Source organism: Prunus dulcis, chromosome 3 (genome assembly GCF_902201215.1).
Source record: "Prunus dulcis chromosome 3, ALMONDv2, whole genome shotgun sequence".
NCBI lineage: Eukaryota > Viridiplantae > Streptophyta > Magnoliopsida > Rosales > Rosaceae > Prunus > Prunus dulcis.
In genome coordinates this window covers 23,972,742-23,984,226 of record NC_047652.1, presented here as the reverse complement: position 1 = coordinate 23,984,226, position 11,485 = coordinate 23,972,742, and the positions used below count along the sequence as shown (strand labels likewise).

At 39.3% G+C, this 11,485-nt stretch overlaps 2 protein-coding genes across 2 annotated transcripts; both read right to left on the bottom strand.

The window, feature by feature from the left end:
* Window positions 1-116: 116 nt before the first annotated feature.
* On the bottom strand, window positions 117-3,866 carry LOC117621419 (ACT domain-containing protein ACR6). The gene is made up of 7 exons (XM_034351885.1): window positions 3,405-3,866; window positions 2,749-2,794; window positions 2,464-2,578; window positions 2,257-2,324; window positions 1,255-1,863; window positions 872-976; window positions 117-793 (listed from the first exon to the last, which is right to left on the bottom strand). Exons 1-7 carry the CDS (start codon window positions 3,449-3,451, stop codon window positions 452-454), a joined length of 1,332 nt encoding a protein of 443 aa, XP_034207776.1. The 5' UTR covers window positions 3,452-3,866; the 3' UTR covers window positions 117-451.
* Window positions 3,867-8,802: 4,936 nt separating this feature from the next.
* LOC117622962 (transcription factor TCP20) lies at window positions 8,803-10,575 on the bottom strand. Its single transcript, XM_034353781.1, has 2 exons — window positions 9,217-10,575; window positions 8,803-9,134 (listed from the first exon to the last, which is right to left on the bottom strand). The coding sequence occupies exon 1, from the start codon at window positions 10,368-10,370 to the stop codon at window positions 9,438-9,440; it is 933 nt and encodes a 310-aa protein (XP_034209672.1). The 5' UTR covers window positions 10,371-10,575; the 3' UTR covers window positions 8,803-9,134; window positions 9,217-9,437.
* Window positions 10,576-11,485: the final 910 nt, after the last annotated feature.

Genomic DNA, 11,485 nt, shown 5'->3' with positions numbered 1-11,485 from the left:
AAGTAGTGTTGTAAAAAAAAAAGGACAGAAATGTTGAAATGAAACAGCTCCAGCTTAGATTAACTCAACAATGCTGCAGAAATCATAAATTTAGGCAGAAAATGAGAGAAAACCCATTAAAACTACAAACAATCTAAATATGTACATCATTTTTCATTGAGCTAAAATATCTGTACAATCTTTTTTCTATCTTTGTACAACCTCTGCACATCACACTATACATTATTTGTTTACAGGAGGTAGGATATACAAACCCGACCAGTAGCTTTACAGTACAGAGTATTATATGGCATATAACGCTAAACCCTCGGAGCATTGCCTATTTACAACGTTTTTTCGGTTTCCAGGTGCCTATTTACAAAGTTTTTTTTTAGTTTATGTGTACTTCTTCTGTCTTGAAACATCTGCTACCTCTTTTTACAGATTTTACTTCCAAGAAGATAAAGAGAAACTATGAGTAGGATCTAATCAATTTAAAATTCTGGAAACTTCGAGCTTTAAATAAGTTCCCAAAGAGATATCCCATTGTTGTCCCTTGAGGGGCCTTTGGTGGAGGGCTTGAGTTACGTTTCACCTGCAGTATGGTCTGCCCAATCTGCCTGCGAACTGAATCAATAATCTTCGGGTCAACTGTGTTTCCTGTCACGTCCGTGACATAGAAAGTGTCTATAGCTTTTCCACCTTTAGTTGAAATTTCTGCTCGTTTGATACACAAGCTGTTCTCCCTGAAGATCCGGGTGATATCCGAGAGAAGTCCAACCCGGTCGTCTGTGCACAGCTGTAGTTCCAGCCCCTGCATGGCAAAGCAAGATGTATTAGTATCATTATAATTGAATACAAGAGTTCTCATCAGTTAAAAAGTTCACTGCACCTCGGATGCCCGCCTTTCAATGGCTGCTTCAAGACACTGTACAACACGTTCTCGCTCAGCTTCTGAGCTTATAGGAAGCCCGTCGACATGTCGAATATAAAATTCCTACAAAAAAGAAATATACGTCTCGTGTTAGATGTAAATGAGAAGATAGTTTCGAATTTGAACAAACATATCCATTGGAAGAAAATTCTTCCAATTGATTAGAGCATTTCACCCGATAGAGTGAGGTCAGCATAAGGTTTAAAGTGGTCATCAGTTTGTCAAATCCAGCTGCGCTTTGCTGGCTTGGCAAACCAGAACCATTTCATTAGGAAATATACGTACTGACCAATGATTATTCCCTCAAACTCAGAGCAACTTCAGAAAGAATTTGTCTTTACCTGATAAGCTTCCATCCTCCCTGTATTGACCATTCCGTGAAAAACCACATACTGCATGTCCGTTAAAGTGCAGATGATGTCAAATAACAATTTTGGTCGATCTTTTGATCTCATGGTAACGACAGTGTAATCCTTCTGACTGCAATCCAACGCAGTTACATGGGGTCTTGAGCCCTTATCCTCAATTCTCTGTAGTTCTGCTCTTTCAACCTTTTCATAATCCCTGTCGGCAAACATAAGCTGATGCAACCTTCTATCTCTGTTTGTAACTCCAGGGGTTGCAAGTGTCATTTTGGCGGCCTTCAACTCACTGTTTCCTCTGAGAACATTGCAAAGTAACTCCTTAATTGTAGTGAGACGGTTTAAATCTTTAATTGCGCAACCAGTGGAATCATCTGTGACATGAAATACAGCAGCAGCTCTAGCGTTGTGTGTCCATATCTCAGCATTTACCACATTACAGTGAAGGTCTGCAAGAACTGCACACATTTCAGACAACAAACCAGGTCTGTCGGTACCACTGAGCTCAATTGAGGTGTGTTCTTCTGAGGGCATCACACCAACAGAATCTCTCATAGAGGGTAAAAAGCTGGCATTGCTTTCAAGTCTCTGCAAAATTAAAAAGTCAAATGAAAAATTACAACCTTTTCCCATAAGTCAATATATTGTGGTCCACGCAAAGACCAAGTTTATAGGTGACACAGAAAGGTGAACATGAGCAAAAATAGGATGCCAAATATGAATGGTGTGACAGGCTATCCGATCTATACCAAACCTAAGGAATTTGGGTGCTGTCAAAGGAAATCCTATTCATCTTACTTCAAATTGTTTAAGAACTAAGAGACAAACAATCCCCTAAACTGAGCATAGCATAACTGTTTGGTTCAATTGAATTATGATATTCATCTTCAGGAAAAGAATACAAAAGACAAGATTTGATTTCTGATAATTTCCTCTGACTTCTTAACAGCCAGAGGAAGAGCCATGGGGTCAAGTACATACCATTTGAATATAATTGATAATGTCCCGGTCTCTGATTTTTTTCCCATTCTGATCAATCACGTTAAACACTGAAAATAGAAAATTTAGAAAAATTCTTAACAAAGAAAAAGATAAAAAGATAAAAGGGAGGGGACAAAGAGAGAACTAGGGAAGTTCATATTTTTCTTCTTTAACTCTTGACTTGGGAAGTTGAAAAAAAAACCTTACCATCCATGAACCACACCCCATCAGATGAGATGTAAGCTTTTGTTATTATAAGGTTTACTTCTGCGAGCACTTGGACAACATCTAGGAGAATTCCATGTTTGTTGACGCTGTCAACCTAAATAAAACTTGAAAATATTAAACTGACGGCAAAAGAAAAAGATATCCAAATGCTTCGTCTACCGAATTTTTAAAATCGAGATATACTCTCGTATTACATAACCGATTTCAACAAATACATATGATAAGTAAACAGAGAAAAAAAAATCAGAAGGTGCAAAGCCTCACCTGGATAACAGTGGCATCCTCGCAAGTATCGTTGTCAATCACAACTCTGCAAGAACAAGAGGCAAATCAGATTAAGCTTCTTGCTTCTCATACACACTTGAAAGAAGAGGACAATCAAATGGCCCAAACCAAGAAGTTTCCTGAAGAGGGAGGTTCCAAATAAACTCTTATATGCCATACATAATCCAAAATGGAACCCTTGGCCTGGTTAGCATATTTGGAAAATAGAGAAAAGGGAAAAAGTAAAATAAAACTCAGGAGAGCTCAAGAAGTTTGTGGGTACAACTTATCATGAAAATTTAACCAGATGAAAAAGAAAAGGACATCTAAACGGTGTAAAACTAAAACTTCAGACTCATGTTCCTTTCTTTTCCTCTGCTTTCTCATCAACCAAACGGTGTAAAACTAAAACTTCAGAAAACATACCAAGGGAGGAAAACGAGACTCGAGAGGAAACTCTCCCGGTTCAAAATTATAATTCAAGAAACTTAGAAAATGAAGCCAAAACAGAACAAATCACAGACCACAGTACAATACAATGATACAACATACTCCCAACCGACATCTCAAAAAATGAAGACAAAACAAAACCCAGGAACCCAAAAGGACAAAACTTTAGCAGAGAAATAAAAATCCCAGAAAGTTTGGAAAAATACCTGGGCGGGTTCATCCTCCTGACGAACTTAGAATACTCATCATCCATTATTTTTGTTTTCCAAATCAATCGGAAATATCCAAGCAACCCAATACCTCAAGACAGAAGGGTTTTAAAGAATAACCGACAATCTTATACTTCACAGTACATAATTTTAAGAAAGATTCTATAAAATGATGCCTCCTCCAACATTCAAGGAAATACCAGAGAGAGAGAGAGAGAGAGAGAGAGAGAGAGAGTGTTTGTGTGTGTCAAAAACTTGAGAAGGAAGAATGAAAGGAACGGTAGTAAGTGAGAAATTAAAGGGGCAGCGGGGTCTGAAAAGTCGTTTAACAAGAAAAAACCTTCGTAAGCTGTATTTCGTGACGTGTTTTGTTGTGATTGTGTAGGAGGCTTGTGGGCTCTCAAGGGGCTCGCGAAGTCTGGGCTTTTTGAACTAACGAGATGCGGAGGAGCGTCCGTACGATTAGCGGGGTTTCCAATGCCACGTGACTTTCTGGGGGTGAGTGAGGTGGCGAGGCACGTGTTGACTACATTTTGGTTGCAGATTTGCCGGCATTTCTGGCGGCAATTCCAGCGTGAGCCACTAGTTTTCTGCCCACGAAAATCAGATGCCGAACCTTTATTTGTTGAACTCGAATTAGAAAGATTGTAGAAAAGATAATAAATGAGAGATTAGTGCAGGATATAATATACAAACCTTTTAAAATATTAGAATAGGTAGCAATTAGGTTAGGGGTATATTAGGGTTTTCTCATCCTGTCAAACCCACCCCAAAGAAAAAGAAACGAAGCAGTTACTTGAAAAAGGCGTTGCCGTGAAACTTGAAATGTAGCATGCTAATAATTAGGGTGGATGTAGGGTTTGAACCGACAATAAACTTATAAAGGAAGAAGCTGACTTATTAGGCCAAATTGGTGGGCCTTAATTAAGGGTTAAATTTCGTAATTAATTAATTAGGTTCTGGTTCTGGTTCTCGTTCTGTTGTGGGGTCCAAATTTGAACCATCGCCTTCGCCATCACTGAATGAACAAGCGAGCACCTTATCTATCTCACTACTGCAGTCTGCATGGAAGAGAGAGAGAGAGAGAGAGAGAGTGTGTGTGTGATAAAGAAGCCACATACGTGGAATATGCCACGCTACAGAGCACGGATACTGTTTTGGACATAAAAACAAGCATACGTACAGTCTAGCTAGAGTCTTCGCTATATAATTGTATGTATATATACGTACACTCATTTTTCCTCTACATGTATTAAGTATAGTATAGGTAGCTGGTCTGGTGGTGGTGGTGGTGGGCTAAGGAAATAACCAAAGGCATATATACTTACTTTTAATTAATTAAATATATCTCGATGGCAAATTAGAGAGAGCATATGAATTATAGAATCCAAGTGGATGCATGAGAATTCCATTTCCAGGTAACTTGGATTCTCTTTCTAGCTTTAATAAGAGAATCGATGAGATAAGGATTCAGGAGTTGAAATTCTATTACTTGAGATATTTATGGTATGGTCCTATGGACAATGTACAGCATACATCATGCATGGAGGAAGAATGTGAAACATATGTCACATGTGCATATATATATATATATTTACTGTAACATTATCCACTTCGCATCACAACCTGAATGAACGTTACTTACTCTCTGCCACATGGCATAATGAACATGGAGGGAGGAGCATCATCATCCTGCCAGCTAGACAGCTTAGACGGCTGTTATTTATGCAGCCTCAATGAAATATCTGCTAATGCATATGAAAAGCCAGATGCGAAGCGAATAAAAGACGCTAGCTTAGCTCGGCTTGGCCCTTGGGGTACTTGAGAAGGAAATGGAATGGGGCCCATGATCATCCATAATCGCACACCACGGTCTTGTGGTGGGCTTAAAAGAACTATAAAAACAAAACCAGGGTCCCACAAGGTTCATAGTCTCAAATTCTCAATTCTATTTCTGTACTCCTGTTCCTTTATATGGAATGGAATGGTTCAGAATTCAGATGGTGTGCGTAGAAGCAGTAATTTACAGCGTCAGCAGAATGTTGCAAAGAGCGTCAGCACTCTTCACCTCACGCAATTGGAACACTCGTTATAAGAGCCCATCATGATTCATGCTCATGTAGTGATTGGATTGAAGTTTGAAGTTTTGTGTAAGCCAATTCTTATAAGTTCCACTCATCCTTTCTCGGATTCTTCTTGTACTATTTAATAATTTCAATCTCAACATGTCAAACAACAATTAGAACTAATAATCCAATCACATTCAACTCACTAAATGTAATATATTTATAATTCACGCAGGGACCTATAGTCTGCTTGATTAAGTTAAGTCAACTAATATAAGAAGGCTAGAGTCCCTGTGGAGTAGGGAACATTAATTGCAAGCATTCAACCTCCTCCCCTCCCCCTTACTAAAAAAAAACTTACATGAAACGAGAATAGTACTATTTTGTTATCCCTACTCAATAACACAATGACATGTGAAAAAAATTATCTTACATGTCGTTGCATTATTGGCCCGAGATAGCAAAATGTGTTAGTCTTTGTTGGTTAGATTGTTGATAAATAAGAGTAAAGGAAAATGATTACATATGGGCTCAAACTTTATGTGTTTATGGGCTCGATGTGTAACTTGTACAGATACATGACTTGGGCTTCCTCCGCCCTAGTAAGTAATAACTTGTGGGTTCCGGTTTATTTGGTCAGCCTTACATGGACCCTTTTATAACACTTTCTAGTCTCATCCAAAACCAAAACCATAAAAATAATCAGAAAGACGAGAAAATGTTGAGGCCAGGCCAGGCCACCACCACATGTTGTCATCATCATGAGCTTTACTGGACTTTTTTCGCGTGTCTGTAGACTGTATGTCTTTATAAGCTCATGACGTGAGGTGAGGTAACAAGAAAAAGAGACCGGTTTATGATTTACTTGATCCATCATCCTCAAACCCTCCCCTTCCCAGCTACTTATAATTTATTTATGAATTTATGCAATAACGTGTTGCATTGCCTGGTCAAGAAGGACGAATTGCGAAACTTCATGGTAATAGCAAGCAGCTACTCACTCACTCACTCTTAAATAAGATGGCAACCGACTGTTCAGCTAAAACTAAAGCCCATAAAACAGAGCACCATGCCTTGGCTACTTACCTTGTCCTTCACCTTGAGGACATCTTTATTTTATACGTAAAGATACGATACAATACGATTCGAGTCCAATCCAAGGCCCAGAAAGGCGCAACTATGATATGCATAATGCATTTTGTACATTTCAACTCATTTCACACCCAGTTAATTTGCTGATGAGAGAGAGGGAGAGCCGCAGCATGTTTATAAATACACGAACACATTTTACTCCTAACACCACTAAAATTGTCCGACATTCCATAAACACGCAAAAGTTTCTTTTGTACCGACCAAAGTCCTTCATTGTTGTCAAAGTAAGTTTGTGAAAGCTGCTTGAACAAGATCTAATTAACAACAATCAGAACAAGATCTAATTAACAACAATCAGAAGAGAAGAGGAGGGGGTGAGAGTGATATGCAAGTTGCACCATAGTGGCATTTTTCTCAGGGCACATGGAAAAGTGGTTTTCTTGTTCCTGGTGATTCAATTGGCTGAGCTGAACATGATCAACCATAAGGTTTTAACAGGCAAACTAGGTGGTGTCCAATGTGATGATATTGCATTACTGTTGATTCTAGTAGACCCTGGTGTACACGTCAATTTTATAAAATTTAAACATTTTGACCTCATAGGCTGCCACAATAATAGCAACGAATAACAAATAAACGAGATAAGGCAGAAGCCGAAAGAGATTAAATCAAAAAGAAGAGACCATGACAACCTTAAATGTCAACTACAAGAATGAATGAGAGGGCAATGATGCAAAGCATACTACAGCCTTAAACGTCATTTTCCAAACATAGGTAAACCTCTCAACTACTAACATGCAAACTTCGCCAACATTCTTTTTGTGACAATTTTGCGGGGTAGTTATCTTGGTTTATATGAAGTACATGATTTAAACCTAGAAACTTTCCTAATTTTACATTAAAGTTCTTCGCAACTTCTTAAGTTGGAGGAGGCATCATTAATAACAATTTGCAGCCAAGCAACATCTTGATCATCTGTCCACAATGATCATATGTGAACCTCACAGAAAAACTATTCAAACTAGAGAAGGGTTGGAATTGATAGATATTTGCATTTATAGACAAAGATCAATCTGATGACTCCACAACAAGGCGAGACAAGTTTGATGAGTCCCTAGTTAAACGGTTCTCCAGATAGTAATGGCAATCAAGATAATTGAACATATTTGACTGAAAAGTTTATGTTATCAGGAAAACTGAACGGAGTTCTAACTGTTTCCTTCATAAGTGCTGACGATAAAACAAGACCATTTCCCCTGATACTCCTTATAAAACAACAAAGACAATCCATTCTACTGTGTGACAATGACAAAACTTGATCTACCTGATGATTACAAAGTCTCACAAATCAGGCAATGGTATGTGCATTAAGTGCTAATCCTATGACTTCTATTTCTTCATCAATGGCTTATGGCTCTATGTAAACTTCAAGCATGGCTGATGGCTCTTAGCTATGTACAGAAGAAACAACAATTGGGATACAGGACACAGTGGTCAGTATAAAATGACAGATAATGCAACTCAGAAACTCTAAAGAATGAAAATATGGAAAGTTTTTCGTTATAGTGAGGCTCTTTGGCAGACTCTATTAATTTCTGGTTATGTAAGTCAATTAGCATATTCTCGATATGTTTTCTAATTGCACTAGCGATAATGTTAGCCAAAATCAGTGATAGATTTAAGGTGGGTAAACCAGATAGATTGCCACAGCTACATAGTGACTTGAAAAAAGAGGAGTTCCTATTTGAAGTTCTGGCCCAAAATACATTAGGATGTAATATTCATCTCCAGGGATTGAAATGCACTTGGACACTCAAGTAGGCAACGGTGCAGGACACAAGGCTATCAGCCCTTAAAGGACACTACTGCTTTGAGACCAAGGAAGGTCCTTGAATGAGAATTAAAGGTTCTTTTAGGAAAAGTAGCAAAGAAGATAAAGTCAGTTCGATGAAGGAGATATTCACAATTCGCTGTTCTAAGACTGCCATTCTTAAAGGAATACTCATTCACCTGCCTACAAGAAACACTTATTTTTAAACATAACTCACATGAATTGTGTTGTATAAAATATCATGTGTATAAAGGATGTAAAACATACAAAATTCATTCCTAATGACCTGAACATACAGGAGTTTGTGGATGAGGATTGTTAGTCAGAGAAAAGAGTCCCTGTTGTCATATCAAAGAATTCATGGAGAAAAAAAAAAATCAAATTACTTATAAAAGACAAAATGAGATTGGTCCAGAGAGGTGTTCTTTGGAAGTGATATGAGAGAGCAATTAATTTGCATGTAGTAGTAGTAAGATAGATAATTGGATAGGTAATTGCCCCAGAACATAATGAAGATCTTAGATAACTAAGAACCCTTTAGTAGATCTATGAAGAAATTGGATAAGTATGACTATAGAACTCTACGTTTAAATTTTCACAAACAAACTGAGCACCACTTCATCCACACCCAGTGAAGAACAAAATAATTAAAGATGCCTTACACTATAATCAACACACCTCTGAATTAAAGCAGCAGCTAAGTCCAAACCCAAACAATTTGACCGTGCAAAATCCCACCTGCACGAGCAACACTCTTAACAATCAATTCCCCTTTGGCTAACAGAAAGAGCAGTGAAAAATTAAGCAGAAGCAGAAGCACCTGTATATGGAGACTTGAGTCATGCAGTGGAGAAAAAGAAGGGGCAAAACAAATCCAGTCCCTATTGAACTCTCTCAAGTATCTCTTTCCTCACCTTTTTTTTTTCTTTTCCAATTATACAATACAAATACCATTACCAAAAACAAACTCAGTCTCCCAACAAAATGCTACTGCTTGCATGTCCCTCCCAAATTTCACAGAATCTAATGTGACCAAATGTTCTACTGTCCTGAGCCTTGAGAGTCATCCTTAGCAGGGGGTTGCTGGTGCTGGTGCTGGTGCTGGTGCTGGTGCTGGTGCTGGTGTACTCTAGCATGCCCCATCTGCTGGTAAATCTGGCTCAAGGCTTGTGAGTTCAAAACCCCAATATGACCATCCTGAGACAACCCAAGCTCCAAGCCAGGAAGCTGTTGGTTACTCCCACCACCCAAAATTGAGGTGAAACTCATAGGACCCATGTTGGAGACAGGCAAGTCAAAGCCAGGAAAGCCAATCTTTTGCATGTAATTTGAACTCTCACTGCCCAGATTTGTTGTTGATGGACCAGATGATGACTGGAAACCAAAGCTACTGACAGGGGGCCATAGCCCAGTGGCCACATGGGGTCTCCCCAAATTCCCACCTACCATTGCCCAACTGGTCCTACTCCCTGACCCAATACTGGACCCCCCCAATTCATCAATCTTTTGGTGCAATCCAGCTGATAGAGAAGTCCCCTGCTGTGAAACAGAGCCTCCTGCCGCTGTTAAAGCCGATGCTGGTATCGTACCGGTCCCGGTGGCTGCAATTATCGACGGTTCGGCCTGCTGCAAAAGCCACTGTATGGTTTCCCCATCAGATTTGTGGCCCAATTCTCTGGTCAATTGAAAAATTCTTGCTGCACACAGAGCAGGCATCCGTATCCTCCTTCCCCTGCCTTCAACCTTTGTGTGTCTGTCTTTGTTTGAGCTTCTCTTGGGCGCCAACTGCTTCTTCCCCTCTTCTTTGTCTGCAATCACAATCTGGAAATCTTTGATTTCAGCAGGTTTGTTCTCACTCATGTTGGGCTGCTGCTGCTGCTGCTGCTGCTGTTGTTGTTGTTGCTGCTGTTGAGGCTGTGGGAGGCTCAAGAAGCTGGGTATCTCTTGTGTCTGCTTTGAGCCCTTGGGATCCATGAACAGGGAAAAAAAATAAGGCAAAAAGAGAAAGGGGTCCTCTTTGATTGAAGAAGGTGACCTGAAAAGTCCTAGACTTTCATGAGTTTTCACTGTTTTTGGCAAAGAATGAGAAGACAAAACCAAAAAAATATTAAAATCCCAATGTACCCCATTGTCAAAATTTAACTCTAGGTAGACTGGGTTTGGTTTTTTTTTTTTTACTCCCTCCTCCTGTGAGTCATTGTTTGAGTCTCCTCTCTCTCTCTCTCCCTCTCTCTCTCTCTCTCTCTCTCTCTCTCTCTCTCTCCAAACTGTCCTTTCTTTCCTACTTTTTCTCTTACCCCTTTTGACACTGTAGCTAGTTTTGACTACGCAGATATGAAAGCAACTTTAACTGCCAATTTCATATTTTCACTACCTCATCTCATCTCATCTGTTCATCAGTCAGATCAGATCATCATCAGACACATCTAAAGCCCATTTCCCACATTCCATGGAGTCATAGCATATGGACCACACCATGGTCCATCCATCCATCCATCCATCCATCCATGGATTCCCCCTCCCTCCCTTTCCTCTCCCTTCATTGTCATAATTTCTCCTCCTGCACTGCACTGCATTGCATTCCTATAATAATTGCAGCAGCAACCAATATATGATGCCATCTCTTCTCTTGTAAGGGACTCAACTGCCTAGCTGGATGCTTGAGATTCCGACGCCTGGCATCTCATGAATGGCTTTGCTTCTAACCCACTCTTGTAGGCTCTAGGCCCATCCTTGAGATATGTTTTAAAAATGATACAAATTTTTAAAAGCCACTGGAAAACAAAGTTATAAAATTTATAATGGGATCATGTATTACAGTACAGGCAGCAGCAGCTAAAGATATGGGGTTTTCACAGACACAGACCACAAAGGATGTTGTTGCATTGCATTGCAGCAGTAAGCAGTTACATTACATTACATATATAACGGGGGTGAGGTTTTGTTTTTGTTTTTGTTTTTGTTTTTGTTTTTGTTTGCTCTAGTCTACTTTGTTCGGAGATTTTAGATTAAGGGGAATCATACTATCTTAGTGGGACCCTGGGGCCTCATACTCCAGTTTCTGACAGTTCATGGACCATTTACAAAAT

Coding starts and splice junctions, on each gene's coding strand:
- LOC117621419 (XM_034351885.1), bottom strand. CDS start 3,451: ATGGATGATGAGTATTCTAAGTTCGTCAGGAGGATGAACCCGCCCAG. Junction 1,864..2,256: donor TTATCAATTATATTCAAATG/GTATGTACTTGA, acceptor TTAATTTTGCAG/AGACTTGAAAGCAATGCCAG. Junction 794..871: donor TTGAAAGGCGGGCATCCGAG/GTGCAGTGAACT, acceptor TTTGCCATGCAG/GGGCTGGAACTACAGCTGTG.
- LOC117622962 (XM_034353781.1), bottom strand. CDS start 10,370: ATGGATCCCAAGGGCTCAAAGCAGACACAAGAGATACCCAGCTTCTTG.